The sequence below is a fragment of the Neophocaena asiaeorientalis genome, unplaced genomic scaffold (genome assembly GCF_003031525.2).
Source record: "Neophocaena asiaeorientalis asiaeorientalis breed wild unplaced genomic scaffold, Neophocaena_asiaeorientalis_V1.1 scaffold233, whole genome shotgun sequence".
NCBI classification, from domain to species: Eukaryota; Metazoa; Chordata; class Mammalia; order Artiodactyla; family Phocoenidae; genus Neophocaena; species Neophocaena asiaeorientalis.
Genome location: NW_020171811.1, coordinates 266454 through 287608, shown reverse-complemented (window position 1 = coordinate 287608; position 21155 = coordinate 266454). Strand labels below are relative to the sequence as shown.

The 21155-nt window shown below is 40.0% G+C and overlaps 2 protein-coding genes across 2 annotated transcripts in view; one reads left to right on the top strand and one right to left on the bottom strand.

Annotated features, from left to right (window-relative positions):
• The window catches only part of MAP4K5 (mitogen-activated protein kinase kinase kinase kinase 5), a 138913-nt gene extending 128649 nt beyond the window's left edge, over positions 1 to 10264 (bottom strand). The window contains exons 1-2 of the mRNA XM_024732812.1: positions 10092 to 10264; positions 9669 to 9885 (exon numbers count right to left, since the gene is read on the bottom strand). Of these exons, the coding sequence (XP_024588580.1) occupies positions 9669 to 9776 (108 nt within the window). The 5' untranslated portion in view covers positions 9777 to 9885; positions 10092 to 10264. The remainder of the gene's footprint in view (positions 1 to 9668; positions 9886 to 10091) is intronic.
• A 191-nt stretch (positions 10265 to 10455) lies between these two features.
• ATL1 (atlastin GTPase 1) overlaps positions 10456 to 21155 on the top strand; it is an 85225-nt gene continuing 74525 nt past the window's right edge. The window contains exons 1-2 of the mRNA XM_024731825.1: positions 10456 to 10547; positions 20748 to 20917. Coding sequence (XP_024587593.1) covers positions 20884 to 20917 — 34 coding nt within the window. The 5' untranslated portion in view covers positions 10456 to 10547; positions 20748 to 20883. The remainder of the gene's footprint in view (positions 10548 to 20747; positions 20918 to 21155) is intronic.

Here is a 21155-nt window from a genome sequence, read left to right as displayed (position 1 = left end):
AGCATTACCAAATCTAGTCTATGGGACTCAGTTATCTTAGGTAACAATAAGTCTAAAGTTCCAACAAAATGAGCACAAGAGAAGGCACATCAGGAAGGGTGTCTAACAACCAAGAAAAAAAGTTTCTCTTTTTACTTATTAACATTGTAGGGTGGCTATGAGCTATTGATAAGTTCATCTCCACAGTAAAAGCAAGTCAAGCCTGGGCTCCAATTTGGAAGTTTTAAGGGTAAGAGTAACGACCAGGTGGGTAACCAGGAAATAGTACTTCTGAAAGTTGGTGCTGAGACCTGAAGCTTATATGCATATTCAAATCAATCCAAAAAACTCCTCACCTCTCAGCAGAGGGGTAAGGCTGCCAAGTCTCATCTGACCATCTGCCCACAATTTGTTTAGAGCTTATTAACAATGTGTTAAGGGCTATGTATACAGCAGTGAATTTAAAGATGTAGTCCCGAGGCAGTTTGGTATAGTGGAAAGAACAGAGATTATAGAGTCAGAAGATCTGGATTCATGTCCTCACAGTGCTACCTACTATCCGTAAGATCTAGAGCAAATATCATACAACTTATGATACAACATAATATATAACATACAACTTATGATACAAGCAAATATCATACAACTTCTTCTTGGGTAAACTAGAGATGATAATACATCTGTCCCACCTACTTCATAGGATTATTGTGAGAAACAAGTAATATACTGATTATGAAAGAGCTAAACAAACATTAGTCACTCATTCATTTCAATCCAATTCCATTTTTATAAAAATGTTAGAAGGTGGGGGCCTATATGACTCACGGGCCCAAACACCTCCAAGGATAGATTGGGCTATCAGCCTGGCTTCCCACATCATCTTCTCAAAATCTCAGTGGGAGATCATGACATTTAACAGACATAGTTACACTAGACATAAATTCATCTTGCCTTTTTCAAAGAGTTATCTACACTCTCTAACTTAAATAGTACTTCACATAATTGAAAAGCAATAGCCTTCTACTAACATTCAAACATGTACAAATACTCAAAATAGTCCAATGCAGCCAAGAGAAAGTGCCTGTTCCAATTTATCTGATCTAGGACTAAGTTCTCAAATTGAAAACAAAGCCCTGAAAACACAAGTATCACTTGTTTATAAGTTAATAAGTATCACATGTTTCTCTTCCTGTGTATTTGGTCTGAAACCACAATTTTAAGCTAAGAGTGAAACTTTTATAAATTCTGAAAGGAAAACTAGAATAAGAAATCTAAGTCCATCTGCATTCTATCCCATTGTCTTCATCAAAAACACTGGAAATGATGGTTAAAGTGAAAATACTGAACCTATGAAAATAAAAAGAATACTAGATACATTATAAGCCTAAGGCAGAGGTTGTATCTAAAAGTCAATTTTGGAACTAGAATTTATATACCTGCACCAGAGATGGCACTGTTTTATGTCTATTTTCACAACGTTGAAAGTATTTAAGACTTTTATAGTTTTCAGAACATTTCTATGAAAGTAGAAAGGCGTTTTTAAATTATTTGCCTCTAACCATGGTCCAGAGCTTCACATCCACATCAGAACCATGGTCTTTTTCCAGGCAATCGTAACATAAGCCTACTTCTACACAGTAAGAATAATAAATACAAAATAAGAGTTTAACCAGATGATTTGCAAAACAGTAAACATCCATAACAGAACACTTCATCCTAATAAAACGTTTTATTTTCAGAGTAACCTTTCACAATATTTAACATAATATCTAATTAAATAACTTTTAATAAGATATCCACTAGCTTAATAAAAAGCATAATTTTAAATAAGATTCTTATTTCCCGCTGTTAACCTATTTTTGCAAGTTATTCACTCTCCCTCACCCTAACATGACAACCCAACAGTCTCTTATGTCAGATTACCAGGACACAGAAAGGATAGTATATTCACACAAACTGTGTTAGAATACAAAAAAAAAAAAACAAAGAAGAAGAAGTGGGTGATGTTTTGATATCAAATGTGAGAGAAAGTACAAGCAGAATATACATCCATCCTCTATCACCTTCACATTTGGGGCCATTGGGCATGTCTATTTTATTAGCATTTAAAGATTAGAGAACACCAGTGGGGAAAGATATAGTAGAAGCAGCTACATATCCTTTGCTTGCAAAATCATGCTATTAAAAAATGACACAGAGGGACTTCCCTGGTGGTCCAGTGGTAAAGAATCCGCCTTACAATGCAGGGGACACAGGTTTGATCCCTGGTGAGGGAACTAAGATCCCACATGCCGCGGGGCAACTAAGCCCACGTGCCACAACTATTGAGCCCACGCACATCAACTAGAGAGCCTGTGTGCTGCAAACCACAGAGCCCATGCACTCTGGAGCCCATGCGCCACAACTAGAGAGAGAAAACCCGGATGCCACAACTAGACAGAAACCCACGCACTGCAACAAAACTATCCCGTGTGCAGCAACGAAGATCCCACATGCCACAACAAAGACCTGACACAGCCATAAATAAATAAATAAATAATTTTTTAAATGACATAGAAATGGGTAACTTACATACAACTGCTGAACTTAATTAAAATCACAATGACTTGTACCCCTGCAGCAGCCAATGAGATGCAATGGTGGCAATGACTGTGTCTCAGTTCTAATTCCTAACCCTAAGCTTACAATTTAGCTGTAGAGATAGGTTCAGGTGATTCAGTAAGAGAGAGAGTTAAGACATCCTCTGGTTACCCAGATATCCACTTGGCCAACTCCTTAGTCTCTGAGCAAATCTAATCTTCTCAATGTGGCCTACCCTGTCCATCTCAATATAATTCCTCAACCTGCCTTCCCCATCCCACCCTGGCAATCCTAAACCCCTTAACTTGTTCAGTGTTTTCTTCTTTCCACATCTTTAATCACCTTCTAACATATCATACAACTTATTTATTATGTTTATTGCTTGAGGGCAAGAATCTTTGTCTACATCGTTCACTGGTGTATTCCAAGACCCCAGAACAGTGGCTGGCACATCAGAGGCTCTCTATAAATACTGGTTGAATCTTAAATACTCCTTTCCACCCTGTCATTCCCCGGCTGCATTCCAGTTCCCCATTCATCAATGTGCCTCATCCTAACCATACCCACAGGGGAACAACTGGAGCTGGAAATCAATGGAGGCTCTATGTCAGAGAAGGAGAGAGGGAAAGAGGAAGGAAAAAGAAAGGGAGGGAAGGAGGTTTTAAATTTATCCCCTACCTTGGTCCCCAACAATTCCATCCTTAATTTTTATATTTAATCTTCCTAAATTTTCAATTCCTCCCAAATTCTTTGTCTTGATTGCCTTCTCTGTGAAATTCCTTCTCTAAACTCAGCAACATGCCTGGTCAATTGAGTGATAAGACAATTTTAAAGAATAATAACTGGAAAACTATGATCAGTCTCAATGGAAGAAAAAAAAAAGAAACAGTGGAAAAAACATCTCTGTGTCTCATTTCTTTTCCACTTCATAGCTAAGCTGCTTCAAAAAGTGGTCTACATTTCTCCTATTTCCTTACTGACCATTCAAACCTCAACCCTTCTGCTCTTAATGAACCCTTTCAACTCCTTACTTAAACGACCACTATGTTGCTCACTCCTTCAAAACATTTTTATTGAGCACTTATTATATGCCAGGCACTTATGCTAGGCTAGCTGATTCAGTGGTAAACCCAAGTCCCAGGTCTTGCAGTTTGAGCAGAGAAGGAAGACTGACAGCAACAATGATGAGTGACAAATGCTAAGTATTATGTAAGAAGTCAAACAGCAGACAGATATGACCTTATTTAAAGGACAGAAAAGGCCTCACTGAAAATGCAATGTTTAAAGAGAAATGCAAACAGTAGAAGAGAGATGAAAGACAAGAGGAAGACTGTTCTAGTTAAAGGAAATAGTACCTGCAGAAACCTGAAGGACAGAGTAGAGTGCATATAAAGAACCGAAGGAAATTCAGTATGGTTAGTCTCAGGACAGGCAGGGCCTTAAAAGCCATATCATTCTAAGACTTTATTCTATGAACAAGGAGAATAAAAGGGAATGACACAAAACCTCAGATTTATATTTTTTGGAAGATGAAAACATTTGCCTTACTAGAGTGGGAGGAAACAAGAGTGAACACAGGAAATGACAGAGAAGAGTTCTTGAAACTCTTGATTTCTATGGAAAGAACTTCATCATAACATTCTGTTTCTTCTCAGACACCTTCAATACATTATTTTCTTCTGCCACTACTCTAAGACTACTGCCTTTACTCAGCTCTCCTACAAATGTACTCTCCTGGGTGACCTCACCTATACTACACAGGTACCACCCCATAAAGTGACAATGACTCCCAAACCTGTATCCCCAGTCCAGCTCTCTTAAGGACAGCGCTGAACTTCCAACCATGCACTGGACATAACCACCTATACACTGTCATACATCCAAAACCAAACACAAGAGCCAGACCCCACAAATTTGGTAGTTCCTAATTCTGTTGATGGCACCAATGTAGTCACCCAAGGCAGAAATTCTAAATGCCACTGACTACCTGTTTGTCCCTCACTCATCACCAGGTAAATTTGATCATCTAAATCTATCAGTTACTTTCATCCCTATAGTTCCAGAAACTTTGTCTAACCCAGCCTCTACACCATGAGAGATTCCCTCCTAAAGTCTTTCTTCAGTTTACAGGAAGAAGTCCAAATTCCTTGCTATGACATACAAGGTCCATTATCTGGTCCTTTTCTGTCAGAAAATAGCTTTTGTTTGCCATCTATGGAATCCCTGCCAGATTTGGTCACACCAAACTTGGAAAGCAGATGCAGATCCCTCAAGCTCACTATGGTTTCTCAAGCCACCAGGTATTTGCACACCCTATTCCCATAGCCTAAAATTTCTTTCCCGTCTTGTCCACCTGGAAATCACCCTGCACTCTTTTAAAATCCAGTCAATGTCCCCTCCGCTTTTAATCTTCCCTGGTTCACATCATAGTTCTCTCTCCTTTCCTTCCTTCCCCAGCCCCCACAAAAAACAGAGTTGGGCATATCTTCCACTTCACTTCTATTCTGGCACTTACCAAATTATGACTGTTTACATGTCTGTTTTCCTGACTACATTATATGTTCCTGTATGTTGATAGTGTACTTTCTCTTTCTCGTGTTTGCATCCCCATACCCTACCATACAGTTGGCACTCAATAAGTATTTCTTGAATAAATGAACGTTTACAGAAGTGTTGTGATGTAACAAGCTTTGTCTCTGTACAATGGGATCCTGGGGTAGGCTTTAAAGTATCAAAAGCCATTCCAGAACTGTGACTTCTGGCTTGGGGAAGAGAGAGGGAGGGCATATATAAAAAAGGGTTTCATTACAGTGGACCCAGTTCATCCAGCACCCAAAGAACCCACAGAACCCACAGAAGTGATATGACTGTGTGCCACAGATTTCTACACAAATTATAACATTTAAAATTGTAAAAATTAAAAATTGAAAATATGAAACTCATAACGATTAACTAAATGAGAGTTTGTTCAATGGATCCTTTAAAAATGGTATTTTTGAAGACTATTTAAAGACCAGGGAAAATGATGGCCATTCCAATCAAGTAGAAAAAAGAGATACATCATGATCCCAATTTTATAAAAGCCATGTTTAAACATACTGGTTTAAAAACATTTAGGAAAAAAGCCTGAAATAAACTGTATTAAATTATGAACAGTATTCATCTCTGGTAATTTTCTACAACTAATATCATTCAATAAATATTTATTGAGCATCTATCTCTCTGCTACTGTACAGTGAAAAGCAGGAGACATCTGTTCCTGTCCTCCTGGAGCTAAACATGTCACACTTTTATAATCAATCGGAAAAAGCAATACAGGTTAGAAAAAAATACATGAGATTGCCCACTCTAAATTTATAACCCACAAAAAATAAAAAAAGATTACTAAAACTTCTCTGGAATCTAGACTGGGGACAATTTTGATCTAAATATTTGGATAAAGACCACCCAAATGCCTTGTACCGTTAATTGTGAACTGTATCATGATACTACAACAGTCCAGATCACTATGGACAGAAGGTAGTAGAGGCACTAAATCTCCAGGCTTCCTCCTCCTGTTAGAAGATTTAAAAATTAATGATAATTATAAATAAAATTTGCTCAGTTGAAATTTAATCCTTCATCTTCCACCACATTTCTTTTCTCTTTTGTGTTTCTTTCCCCTCCACTATTTCCTGCTTTCACCCTCAATGATTTACCCTATTTATCTAAAAGAAGCTTTATAGATAAATAGCATTCTTCTTTCAACCAGGGAACAGCCAGTTTAAGATTGAGCTCTGCCCTCTTAAGGAGTCTCAGGGAAGACAGGCGCTTTCAAAGATTCAAAGGGGATCTATGTTTTTGAAAAACATAAAAATAATTCACAAAAAAATCTCAAAGCTGTGGTACTTTTAAAGCTCCAGCTCCATAAGGTAAAAAAAGAAGTAGGGATAATATCTGACTAGAACAGCAACTAATTTACCTGCATTATTCTTCACTGTAATTATTTTGCTAGTTTACATCACAGATTGAAATTCTTCTAAAACTTCCTAGGATTTTCAGCTCATCCTAAACACAGTGATAAATAACAAAATTAAGTGCTCTGAGTTAAGAACTTCAGCACTACAGTTTGAATGTTACATGTTTTTAGGCATATTAAGGAGCAAATATAAACGGATAAAATTCTGTAGGACTTCGAATACTGAAAATGGATATGCTATGAAATAGTTTTCCAGAAATATTTTTCCTGGAGGACTCAAATAATTGAAATTTGTAAAAATACATATACAGGATATCATAATAGGCATTACAGGAATATACAGAATACTAAATGCTAACTTAGTGTTATATATGCCCAGATATGCCCAGTAAATAAAGTATAAGGTATATGCCCAGAGAATTAGGGGACAGAAAGACTGATAGCCATTCATTCATTCATTCATTCATTCCTCAAATGTTCAGAAAGTACTTACTCTGTGTCAGGCATAATTCTAGGAACTATCAGAGATAGAGCAGTGAATAAAAGAGATAAAATTCCTGCCCTCAGAGAGTATGTTAGTGGATTGAGATAGATAATAAACAAGAAAAAATAAGTAAAAAGGTGGGATGAATTGGGAGATTAGGTTTGACATAAATACACTACCATGTGTAAAACAGACAGCTAGTGGGAACCTGCCATAGAGCACAGGGAGCTCAGCTTGGTGCTCTGTGATGACCTAGACGGGTGGGATGAGTGGGGGGGAGGGAGGTCCAAGAGGGAGGGTATATATGTATACATATAGCTGATTGACTTCATTGTACAGCAGAAACCAACACAACATTGTAAAGCAATTATACTCCAATAAAATTTTTTTAAAATGACATTAGATGGTGATAAGTGCAAAGATAAAAGAAGTAGGAAAAAAAGACTGAGAGGATATAAAAGCAAGGAGGGAAGGGAGCAAGCCATGTGGCTGAGTAAAAACATTCTGAGCAGAGGCAATAGCCAGAACAAAGGCCCAAAGGTAGGAAGATGGCAACACTGGCCTGCTTGCTCTTCCTTATGTTTAAGGAAGAGCAAGCAGGCCAGTGTTGCTAGAAGAGAATGAAGGAGGGTGAAGAGTAATAAGTGAGGTTGGAGAGATAAGGGGGAGGGGCTGGGGCCTCCTGGAGGCTTTGAGTAAGGTAGGATGTAACAGTTGGAAATGGGGGTGGGAGGTGATTCCAGGTAATTAGAACAAAGGAAAACAACAAAGACAAAGAACCAGGGTTTTGAGGATATTTAGGAATTAGAGGCTGGCTTGGTGTGGAATGAGGATACACTTAAAGTGAGGGAGCATGAATATGAGGGAAGGGGATCATTTGTGGGGAGGGTGTTTGAAAGTGGTGTATGATAAATATTGTCTTGATCCTCTGTTTAGGAGCTGTTGAAGAGAGAGATAGGGCAGGGAGGCACCAGGATAAAAGCCGAGCATTAGCTGTCCCTTTAATATAACCCTTTGCTTTCCCCGGCAAGGATAAAATCCTGCTCCAGACAGTTGCTTTAGTTGCTATATTTATAAAGAAAAAAGGTGAAGGCCTTGGGATTTTTGTGGGGAAAACATTTTAAATTTTCATGTAGTAGGGAGGAGAGAAAATATACAAGAATTGGAATTCAGATTATTGTATTATTAACATGAACTGAATTAATTACCAATTGTGTGACTAACATGAACTAGTGTAATACACAGTGAATCATAAGATGAAGGTGACTAAAAAGTGGGACTGAGAAGGCAAAGAGGAATTTCAATTGCTTAAAAAGCATTCCACAACATGTCTAATCCATGAATAAACAGTTAAGAGTTAACTACCCCTAATTCTATATAAAGAAGAGGATTCTACTATAATTATCTACTTTGAATTAAAATTATTCACAAGGCAAAAGCTGGAACCTTCCTCCCAATTCAACATCCCATACAGAACAGTACCTAGTACAGAAGATTCAAATGCTTGTTTAAAGAATAAAAAGCCTACCCATTACATTTCATCTCAATAGAATCAAACAGTGCTAGAACTGTCATAACACAACCTCAAATTGTTACTATTAATAGGGAGGATATTACACAAAAACAGAAAAGTTAGGAAGAAGGGATGTTTTTTCTTCCATATTACCATATTACCTGTAAAAAACAACATACCCTAAAGGCTTCTACTGGTTAAGTACCCATACACAAAGCCATTTCAGGTATATGCAGGAGTGCTGTTTGGAATAATGGGATACCTAACATCATTAAATCCAATAAACAAAGCTGTTCCAAATCAAAGGAAATTTCCCTTGATGTACCCATGTGAGTTGCATTAGTGCGCCCTTTCTGGAACAGAGAACAAAAAGCATAAGGCGATCTAAAACAATCTTTCCTCTTCATCCTTCAAGAACTCAGTGGATTTAGGGACCTGGGTTTGCTTCTCTATGATGTTTTTTTTAAATCTCAAATTAAGAGTAACTCATCCTCATCACTTGTCTCAAATAAAGCAAACGAATATAATAAAAATACAGCAGCTCTTAACCACTCTTGGTCATGGTATGTTATAAATCCCAAAGAGAGGAACTGCTAAAGTAGAAAAAGAATCATCAAGCAGATACAAATAATGAAACTTCTGCCGGGAAAAGCATCGTTCTTCACTGGGTAATGTTTGTGCACAAGTCACTCTGACCCAGTATTAGACTTAAAATTGAGAGACAGGGTTTCATAGGGCTTTTTAAGCCAAGATTATCCATTAAAAAGTTTTTTATGCAAATGTCGGAATGTCAACATACTTTCTCGTCTACTGTCTTCCAGGAAGCATTTTTCCATGCTAAGACAAGAACATCCTCAAGGGCAACTCCATAAGCGGATTCGAACTCCCTTGGATACCATAAATAAGCGTTAAAAACCCTTTATACCACAAAAAAGTACTACGGTAGTTTGCAAAGGTGTGTTTCGTTCTGCTTGTTGGAGCGATTAGAGCAAGCAGTGAATAAAAGGTGCCCTGAATCGAGTACACTGAACCCGGCCGCGGCATCTCCAAGATGCAACAATAAAAGCATCCTCCCCCCTCCTCATACTTCCCCAGAAAGTGGCCCTATACCCGGGAGCCAGCGGGCCGCAGGGAGACAGCCCGGCCTGCCTCACCTTATAGACGTCCCCGTAGGTGCCGCTGCCGACCCTCTGAACGAGCTCGTAGTCCTGCTGCGGGTTCCGCCTCAGGATGTCCGCGCCAGGCCGCAGAGGGGCCTCCATCTTCGCTCAGGGCCCGGCTCCCGCCGGCTCTGCCCGCGGCGCCCCGATTCCCGCTAACAAGGACGAGCGGCGCCGCTTCCCAACATGGAGCCTCTGCCCGCAGCTCCGCCTGCACGAGGAACGAGCAGAGGCTACAACCCCGAGCGGCCCAGCCCCGTCCCTTCCGCCCGGCCGGGGCCAGCGAACCACCGGGCCTGAAAGGGTCCCCGGCGCCTAGTCGCCGCGTTCCGGCCTCGGCCCTTCCCCCTCCCCGGCCGCCCGCGAACTGCCGAGCCGGGTCTGCCCGCCCGCCGGGGCCCTGGGTCGGCTGGGTACCTGAGGGGAGCGGCCCCACTCTTTGTTGAGCGCCGCGCCTGAGACCTACTTCCTCGCCGGCGCCAGCGTCCTGCTTCCAGGCGCCCGCCGACCGCTCCAGGTTCGGCGCCGTCTCCGCCTCCCGCTGCACCGCACGTTCTCTCGCGGGCGGCGGAGGGGCGTACCGTCGCAGCCGCCGCACCACGTTCTCCACCCGGGGCTGCGTCACCGGGAGACACGTTCCCGGCCAGCGTGGGTCGGCGCCCAGCTGCCCGCCCGAGTACGCCGGCCGCAGGGCCAGAGTGCCGCCCTGAGGCCTGCTCGGGACACGACACTCTCCCGGCCGGGCCGCCGCGCCCCCCGGGCCGGCGCGTCCTTTCCGGGCCCAGGCTCTGCTTCCCACCCTCGGGGCTTAGGGACGCCCCCGGGCATTCGTGGGCCGAAGCGCCTCCGCTAAACCGCCCCCCGCTTTGTCAGGTAATCTTAGAAGGTGACGGCTAGAGGGAGAAGGGTGGGCACGAGGGCGAAGGGAACGCAGACCTCCCAGTTCAGAAAAGGTACGTTGAGGGCACTGGGCCAGGTGAGAAGTCACCTGGCAGTGGGGCACCAGGGAAGGAGGTGGGGGAGTGGAGTGCCAGATTAACTAAATCGCGGCACACCCTACTGCACCGTCCTGTTTTGCAAATCATTCTCAGTGATACGAGTTTGAGGCTTCACTGCACGCCTGCGCAACCTGTCTTCTGCTGAGTTTTCCCAAGACATTTCTGAAAGTCTGAATTCCTAGGAAGTCTCGATGGCCTTTATCCCTGTTGGGCACACGCGGTGTCTGAACGCGGGTATCGCTCCTTGGGTCACGAGTTCTGCAGAATCTGAAACAAAGTCAGGGACCACAACCTGGTTCTGGCTCTACCACTTCCTCAGTATGTGATCTGGGACAAGAAAGACATCGTATTTGGCAATGTCTCCGTATCCTTATCTGCAGCTTGAAGAGGATAAGGTTTTGCATCAGACACCCAAGGAAGTGTTTATAAAGCATTTTACAGGATTATAAAAAGGGTTCTCAAAATATAAAAGGTTTTAAAATACTTCATAATGCACAGAATATGGAACAGGAGTTTAGGGAAGTAATTTGGCTGATATTAACAAGCTGTTTTGCAGTTTCAGTTCCAGTCTTGTTCTGAAGGTAGGAATAAAGTTGCCAGTTTGTACACTGGCAAAGTTATTTCTAGAGCCTAGTGAAGGTTTGAACAAAAAAGCCAGCTAACACTTGGCCATTGCATTTAGTGACTGAAAAAAATCAAAAAGGAGCAAGTTGCAGATGTTGGCTTGTGGCTTTGAACATCCAATTCAATTCCATTCTTGGGCAATGTACTCCTTGTTGTTGATCATTGTAATCAATTGCATAATGTAGAAATTAAATTCACACCTTAACAGGACAGGGAATATATGTATTTTCTTGTGCTCCGTGCACAAAGGGCACTTATTTAGGGAACATAAGTAAGCTCAGACTTAACATGCTCTATGGACAAAGCCTATGTGTTTGCTGCATTGAAAAAATTGTTGAAGAACAGTTCCTTCTTTCAGAGCTTCTTGGCACTTGTTTTGGTGGGCAAATACTTTTGGCTTCAATGACTCAAAATCTTTTCAAATGTTCTATTGGTATCCTAGTACTTATTTACTGTCATAGATTTCTTTTTTTCCCCCTTTGATCCTATAAGCATTGATCCTTTTTCTAGTCTGAAATTTATTTATCTTTACTTATTTATACCTACATTATTCCTCAGAGAATTTGAGGCAGCATATAGAAAATGCATACTATAACATAAGATAAAAATGAGGAAATAGGTATGATGTTAAAGAAAGGAAAATTAAGAAAGCAGAACAATACAGCAAATTGGCCAAAGCAGAGGGTTTTATAGTGTTTTTGAGATCACAGTAAACCAGTTAATTGAGAGAGAGTTACATCTTTTCCTGATACTAAGAATTTAGGAAAACTTACCTCATGGGCCTTCCTAAAATGAAAACTCTGAATTACCAGTTTGAAACAAGGATAAATGTTTTTCTGACACTCCTTTAAGCATGTTATTCTTGAAACACAATGTTTGATTTGAATTAGGCAATAAAAAGTTTGAGGTCATAGGCTTCAACAAGACCCTGGAGTTCAGATGCTTTATGCTGCCAGTAATGGCACATCCACATGCTTTGATCATCAACCCAGAGGTGGCTAGCATGGAAAAAGTCAAGATTTTATGTGGTGGTTAAGAAGTGTCTGCCATAATCGTTCTTTTACTTGTACCACAGTTGTTGCAAGCAAAAAACATCTGCTTTATACTAACTCCAAGAGAATCTTTAGAATTTTAAAATACTGGTTGAGTTAATTTTATCAAGATCAGTGAAGTCATAGCTTGTCTGTTAAATATTTCATGGTTAGTAAAGAAATTCGCATTCAATTTCCATAAAATAAACATACAGTGCATAAATTTAAATTTACGTCCTAAACAATTAAGCACATGGTTTCAAGGTTGAAGGTAACATAACAATAAAAAGTTTTCAACTGAGCACAGAAGAGTTTCTTACAAACTACCAAATTTCATAATGCCAAGGTATTGAATAAGTATGGCTTGATATAACTGTCATATATTCTTTGTGTCTTCATAATATCTGACATGTAAATATATTCCATGTTTTTCTGTTATCCACCTAACAACCTTTTGTGGTTTGCTCTATGCTTTATAGTGTTTTTCCCTTCTTTCAAAGTTCTTTAGTAAAATGCTAATTATAATCTGTGGCCTCTTGTTTCAATTTTAGCTGAGGCTTAATTTTTTAAAATTGGGGGACACGGGGACTTCCCTGGCAGTCCAGTGGTTAAGACACTGCGCTTCCACTGCAGGGGGCATGGGTTAGATCCCTGGTCAGGGAACTAAGTTCCCGCATACAGCACAGTGCAGCCAAAAAAAACAGAAAACAAAATGAAGGACATAAAATTTTTCAACTTCTACCTAGGTAAGTTTCACAATTTAGTAACCAAGACAGAATGGCTAATTAAAACCCTCAAGTGTGACAAAACAGAGCATGAGGACAATAATTTTAGTATGGAACATATAGGCTTAAACAATATAATTTCCTGATGAATCTTCCAACATAAGCTAGTTGCAAAATGTAATTTTATGTGATTGAGCTTTATAGGTTTGTTAAATGTAAATCAATTAAATATTGGAAGACATTTGCCGTAATTATCATTTGGATTTTGAAATAGTTAAACTATTCTTTCTGTTACTAATGAGGATCAGTTGTCTGTTGAGGCCAAAACTGTGTTTTCAAAGTATAGGAGAATTCTGTTTTGTTCTGGAGAGCAGCAGAACATGTGTCTCATTCAGAATCAGTATCAGGTCATTATAATGGGAGTTTTCAAAAGAAGAGTTGAGGAAGGCAGTGCACATCCTTTTTTTATCCAGCTTGAATTGATCATCTGATATGTAACTTTGATCCCCAGGGTGGTTTTAAAGTTTATATGAGAATTGATACAGGGGTTCCTGTATTCAGTTCAGTTGAAAAGCAACTCTTGGCTTGCTACCAGGGCTCGGCAGATACTAAACACCTGACCACAGGATTCTAAGTGATTTTGTGCTGTGAACTGCTCTTTAGGAACTGGATTTTATCTGATGACTCATAAATTGAACATGGGCAGCAGAATTCCATTGTCAAATGGAAAGGTATATACTGGGGTGGCCTGAGCTGATCTGGAAGGCACAAGTAAAGTACATGGACTAACTTTCATTGTACCTGCCCCTACTTCTTTGCCACCTTTTTTTGAACCCTGTCTTTGGGCTCATGGTCATTTAGCAGAGGAAGGAAAAGCTTGGGCCTGGTATATTAATGGTCTGGATGATATACTAGCACCAACTAGAAGCATAGAGCCACTGAATTATGGCCCTACTTCATAGTAAAGTGGCCCTGAAAAATAGAGATGAAGAGAAATTTTCCCAGAGGGCATAATTTTGAATAAAACATCTGATTGTCCTCTGTGTTAGGAATGAAAGATAGCCTGAGGTATGGATCTCTACTGATTTATGCACAGTAATTAATAAACTGGCAATAACTTGGAAAGAAGATGATCAGAAATAAGGAAGTCAATGGGAGATGTATTATGGATGGAGTCTCAAAATTGACCCGGAATGTGAAAATGACTGTGAACCATTTGACTGCCCACAAGAGGGCATCCGTCCCAGTAATCGGGTATACAAGATGATCTGTCCTATGGATGTCAGTCAGCCTCTACCTAGTTACCTTAGTACTAGTTTAGTGGGGCCATGTGGCAATAGGAATGGAGGCTAAACACAGATTCAGTGGCATGGGCTTCCACTTGCCAAGGGTAATACGGTTACTGCCTCTATGGTGTATTTAGCTTCCTTATAGCAGAGGCCATTGCAGTGACCCTAGTAAGGTACTATTCCTTAGACCAGTCAGTTACCTGGTGGCAGTTTAATTAAACCAGGTCCCTTTGATTATGGAGGGAAGAGCAATTTGTCCTCATGGGAATAGATACATAGTCCAGATACAGGTTTACCATCCCTGCTTGGAAAGCTTCTACTAGTACCACAATTATGGACTTACAGAATGCCTTATTTCATCACTATGTATCACAAACAACATTAAATTTGAGCAAGAAACTCATTTTACTATGAGGAAGTGTGGCAATGGAGTCATGCCCATGCAATTAACTGGTCTTACCTCAAACCCATCACTTAGAAGCATCTAGTATGATACAATGGAGGAAAGTCCTGCTAAAGGATCAGTAGGCTGAGAGATAACCCCTGTGAGGATATGATACAGGATTTAACTCAGTAGCCAATATATATTGCCACCTACCCCATATTCAGAATGCATGGGCCGAGGAACCAGGGGGCGGAGGTAGGAGTGACCCTTTTATTATTCCTAATAATTCACTTGAAGAATTTTTGTCTGTACAACTTTGACTCTAAAACATTGGGCTTGGTGGATCTGAAGGCCCTAGTGTGCAAGGGACAGATACTTTCCCCAGATAACCCAGTCACAGTTCCATTAAATAGGAAGCTGACACTACCACCCGGGCTATATGAGGTGTTCAGACCACTGAGCCAACAGTTAGAGAGGGGTTCATTGTACTGGTTGGGGTGATTGGTCTTAATTACCAAGGGGAAATTGGTTGTTGCTTGACAAAGAGAATAAGGACTATATCTGGAACCCCAGGTATACACTAGGGAACCTCTTGGTTTTCATATGTCCACAATTACTGAACAATGGGAAACTGCAGCAATCCAGTAAATATAAGACCACTAAGGACTTGGATCCTATGGGAGTAAAGTTTGGATCACCCTACCAGCTGAGATACTAATGGAGGGTGAGGGGGAAATGGAAGCTATGATTATGACCTTGGGCATTCTGCTCAGAAACGATCCTCTTTCTGTATTATCAGAACCACAATTTTGTGGACCTTTTCTGAGTGGCTATGTCCATTAAAGGACACTGAGACCTTCCCCAATCTTAGGGGGTAAATGTCGATTGGCCTAGCCTCATTCCTCTTGTTAAGGGGATGGTTTAGGCTTAGACCATTGTGGACAATGACACATGAGGAAAAGTCTGCTGGAGTGCTTTTTAACAAGGTACACAAGACATAGACATGCCTTTTTATGTCTCTAGGCATGGCTGTGTGCCTCTAATGGCTGGAATGGCAGATGCCGTTTTGGAACTATGGCAGGAGCCTGCATTAGAAAATAAGCCCACACACAGTATGGTAGAATGCAATCTTGGTCCTAGTGAAAAAGTCTGCTTGTATTCTCCAGTATCCATTTCTCTTCTTTCTGTGGTATTAGATTCCCCAAATTTTAGTTAAATACATGGGATATTTATCAACTGCGTGGGACATGTATGGTCAATGGTATTTGAGTTGAGGTGATGTGTGCAACTTCTGAGTTGTACCCGCAGATTAGATATATCCACTTCTTCCTTTTCTTCCCTTCTACATGGCTGGAATGAGGATGTGAATGTCCAAGCAGCCATCTTGGATTACATGATGGAAGTCCCAAGTTAAGGGTGGAAGAAAGTATAAAGAGGCCACCATATTAGTCCTGGATGGCTTACACTCAGATTATTTCATGAGAGAGAAATAAGTGTCTTAAGCCACTGTAGTTTTTCTTTTTTACAGCAGCCAATTCTTTATCCTAACTTATCCATGATGATGTTGCACTGATGAATGAACCACCATAAAACCAACCTGTCTTCAAAAAAATTATGTGACAGTAAATGTCCTTTTATTTAAGCCATTTTGAGTTACAGCCAAAAGCATTCTAACTGATATACTTTAACAAGATTGCTAGTTATAGAGGGAAGGAGCAAGTTGGATCATCGATCACTGAAAAACTCCTGATTGAGAGTTTTTTGGGGGAAAATAAGCATGGTGAAGGAACCAATAGAAGAAAAAATAATTGAGGATATAGGAGGGAGGGAATAATTTTTGGAGTAATATCCCAGAGGAGTCAGGAGGAGAGAGGATCTAGAGTACTAAAGTACAAATAGCTTTTCCTCTTTTTTTCTGATTTAAAATAAACTTGACTTTGACTTTTAAAACACAGTCTTATTGAGATATAACTCACATACCATATAATTCACCAATTTATATAACTAAGTGATTTTTAGAATATTCACAGAGTTGAACAGAATTGATGTCAATAAAAATTTTTAAACATTTTTATTACCCCCAAAAGATGCTTTGTAGTCAATAGCAATTGCTCCCCAGTTTCTCCCCAACCTCCCACCCACCCTCTCTAGCCTTAGGCAACCTTTAATCTACTATCTGTCTCTATAGATTTGTCAATTTGGGACATTTTATATAAATGGAATCATACAATATGTGGTCTTTGTGACTGGCTTCATTCAGTTAGCATAATGTTTTCAAGGTTCATCCATGGTGTAGCATTTATCAGTACTTCATTCCTTTTTATGGCTAAATAATATTCCATTGTATGGATATATACCATATTTTGTTTATCCATTGATAGTTATTGGTATTTAGGTTGTTTCCACCTTTTGGCTACTACAAACAATGCTGTTATGAACATTCCTGTACAAGTTTTTGCATGAACATGTGTTTTCCATTTCTTTGGGGTATATATCTATGAGTGGAATTGCTGGGCCAATTGATAACTCTATATCTAACTTTTTGAGAAGCAGCCAGACTGTTTTCAAAAGTGGCTGTATTCCTACCAGCAGTGCCAGTTTCTCCATATCCTCACCAACACTTTTTGTCTTTCTTTTTGGTTACATTCTGAGGTGATGTCTCATTGCAGTTTTTCAAATTTTGATTTGCATTTCCCTAGTGACTAAAAACATTAAATCATCTTTTCATGTGCTTCTTGGCCATTTGTATATCTTCTTTGGAGAAATGTCTATTTAGAGCCTCTGCCCATTTTTTTTTAATTCAGCTATTTGTGTTTTTACTGTATCATACTGATACCTCAGATTCCAGTTCAACACCACAGGGTTCATTCTGTCCTTCCCCTCTCCTTATTGTAACTTCATCTCCAAAAGCAAGAAATCTGGCTCTGATTACCCACGATATATTTGTTCAATTCTAGTGCAAACATAAATAATTTCAGAATTGCTAACCCACGTATGTCCTGGGAGAAAAAAAAATTATGAACTAAAGAGCAATACTTGTATACAGTTTTTGTCTTTAGTCTTACAGCATACAATCAAAATACTATTTTCTAAAGCTCCTCAGGTTTAGAAAACACTTCAGTGTAGTTATGTTATTCCCCTGTAATATAGTTAGGTTCACTTTTTTTTTTTTACTGTTTGTAATTCCATTTTGAGTTCCTTCCACCCCTAGCCCCATATCCTGATTGATTTTATTTTATTTTTTTAATTTATTTTTTATACAGCAGGTTCTTATTAATCTATTTTATACAAATTAATGTATATATGTCAATCCCTATCTCCCAATTCATCCCACCATGATTGATTTTAGTTATTTATTTTGGAGAATGTGAAACATTGCCATGGTTCTAACAGTCAGGGCTTTATGAAAAGGTTATGCTTAGAGAAGCATCAGTCGTCCTAATCCTTACTACCCTATTCCCATTCTTCCATTGCTTCCATCCTATTCCCACTCATCTCCTGTAGATAACTTATCTCATTGGTTTCTAGTTTATCCTGTATTTCTTTTGCACAGATGAGCACATACATTTTTTATATGCTTTTCTTTCTTACAGGATGAGTTAAGCATTTGTGCTTTGGGTTTTTTTTTTTCCATTTAACAATGTATTCTGGAATTCAGTATGTATCAGTTCATAAAGATCTTCTGTATTCTTTTTTATAGCTACATAGTATTCCATTGTGCACATGTATTATAGTGTATTTAACCACTCTCCTATATATGGGCATTTAGGTTATTTCCAATATATTGCAATAACAAAAATGCTGCAATAAATTACTCTGTATGTATGTATTTTCACACTGTTGGAGGTATTTCTTTAGAGTAGATTAAACTTATGGTTTTAAAAAATAAATGTGTTCTAACAATGTCCACTGAAAGAGTCTTGAAACAGTCAGTGAAATTCCAGCTAGCAGTGAGCACAACTAACATTCAGATCTTGGTTTCTAAATTCCTTTTCTCATTAAAAGCAGCCAGAGTTTCTTGGAGGAACAGTTAATCCTAGTTCTGAGGCAGGGAAAATACAAGGGAAACTTGAAACATTTTCTTGTGCCAGAAAACAAGGAAAATGATCAAAGACAAATAGGACATGTTAAAAGCACACAGGTGTTAACTTGAAGGGGCTACCATTGGTCAAGTTTAGGGCAATTTGAGCATTAGAAAGAATAATGATGGTAAATGATACAGTGAAGTTTTTTTAGTTTTATGAATCCATGAAGTGGACAGTGGTACTCAACAAACAAAGGTGGCAGAGAAAATGCCAACTACTAAATGTAGAATGTAAAAGAAATGGTATAATTATTTTAAAAGCACTAATATAAAGTCACTTCATGCAAGGATGTCAATGGATGCTAAAAACCATTGGATGAAAAAGTTCTTGGCCAAGACATTCACACAGTCTCAAGTATTATCTCACAGATTACTTATTAATTACAGCAGAAAAAGGGTTTTTTGAAAATAAGTTTCTTTTTCAATTAGGAATAGATACTGAATTACATATATAACATTTTGGGGGTGGAATCTACTGTACTCTTTTTTAATGGGATTCACCTGAAAGGGATTTTCAGGCTAGAATGTGAGCTGAGAATTATAGTAAAGAAATACAAGAAAAGCAGAACACACTTCTTTTTATTCAATGAATTTGTTTTGTAGGTATGGGGTGAGATAATTTCTATCTTCCTATGTTGTCTCATTAGTGTTTAGGGAATGCAACTCTGTTGAACACAGTCCCCTTTAAAACGATACTGTAAACTTTGTTTACAGTGTTCTGAGGTCATAGAACCATTAACTGAAATATGAAATGCATAAGATTTGGCAGTGGTGAGTGAGAGACTTTGGTTTTTGACATATTGATTTTGAAGTGTCAGTAGGAATACAAACTGGAGATGACCTCAGGCAGTTATAAATTCAGCTCTGGAATGATGATTATCTCTCCTCAAGAGAGCTTAAGACTAGAAGAGAGATTTGGGAATCAACAGCATGGATGGAGGTCCTGTCTGAAGCCATCATAGTAAATTACATTGAGGGGACACAGAGTGAAGAGTTGCTTATGATGAGGAGTAAACAGAGACCAAGGATCTGGTAATTAAGAAGGTAGCAGTAATCTCCTAGGCAGAACTGATCTGTGTAGAGTATGGGCAACAACCACATGTGGGTGAAAACTGTGTGAGGAATGGGATGATGGTATCTTGAGGGTCAGGTAGCATGAAGGGACAGTGTTTCTAGGACATTGAAAATTAAGTTTATAGGGAAAGAGGAAGAAACCAGTGAAAAGGGAGAGATTGAGAATTTTTTTTTAAAGTATTTACTGCCTTTTGCTTTCAAAATTGTCTGCAACCTTTGTTACTGCCAAGGCTCTTCCAGATTATATAGTATGACTTTACTTAGAATATTTGTCAGTATAACGCCAGGTGATACCTCTGCAAATGTAGTGGGAAATTTTGCCCACTAGAATGGAGTTAGTTACAGATTATGATGAATCTCCAGCTTTCATTTATCTTGATCTTAATCTAAATTTGCTATCCTAATTTTAAGACAGGCCTGTTCAGTATACAGGTACAAAAATGCATGATACCCTCTTTACTAATGTGACCTTGCTTTTAAGTTAGGGGGAAATGGTACCTGGTAGATAAACGCAGATTTTTAAAATTTCTTTGGCTATGTAAGTGTTGCCAGCATGTTTCTACTAATATGTAACTGGTCTAGGAAACAGGTATTTGAACATACAGAATCATGCAGTATACTGGTTTGTGTTATTTCTGACTGTATAATGCTGTTAAATTCTTTGAGAGTGTGTAAGGGGGTGCTATTTATTTGTATGTTTTTTCCATCGAAAATGTTGCAGTACATTGTCACTGTCTTCAGGCTCTGGGGGTGGGCTGAGGTAGGGAGGGTGTGACGCTGGTATTTGTGTGAACTTGGGCTTGTGATGATGAGCTTGGTTCATCCCTTTCTCCTCCCTTCTCCTCCCCACTCCTTCCCACCAGCGCCACAGCAACATCCTCAGAGTCTGAGTGAACTGCGCCCAGCGCGGGCACAGAGCCTCCCACCGCCAGCAACCTGCGGCCGGGAGAAGAGCGAGCGCCGTGACAGCGCCCCACCGCCACCAGTCCCCGGACCACCATGGCCAAGAACCGCAGGGACAGAAACAGTTGGGGTGAGTAGCGTATGGTGACTTCTGCAGCCTGCACGGGGACGGGCCCTCCGCCTTCTGCTACTGGAGACGAGGAGGGCCAAGGGCTGCTCGGCGCCAGCATCCAGGGCTGGGAGATGGCCACCGCCGAGCGGCTCCCTGTCGGGCGGGAGGAATGGTGGCCGAGCGGGACCCGTGGAACCGGCATCTGGCTGTGGGGCGAAGGGGCGAAGGCTGCAGCCAAGCGCAGGCCGGAGACTCC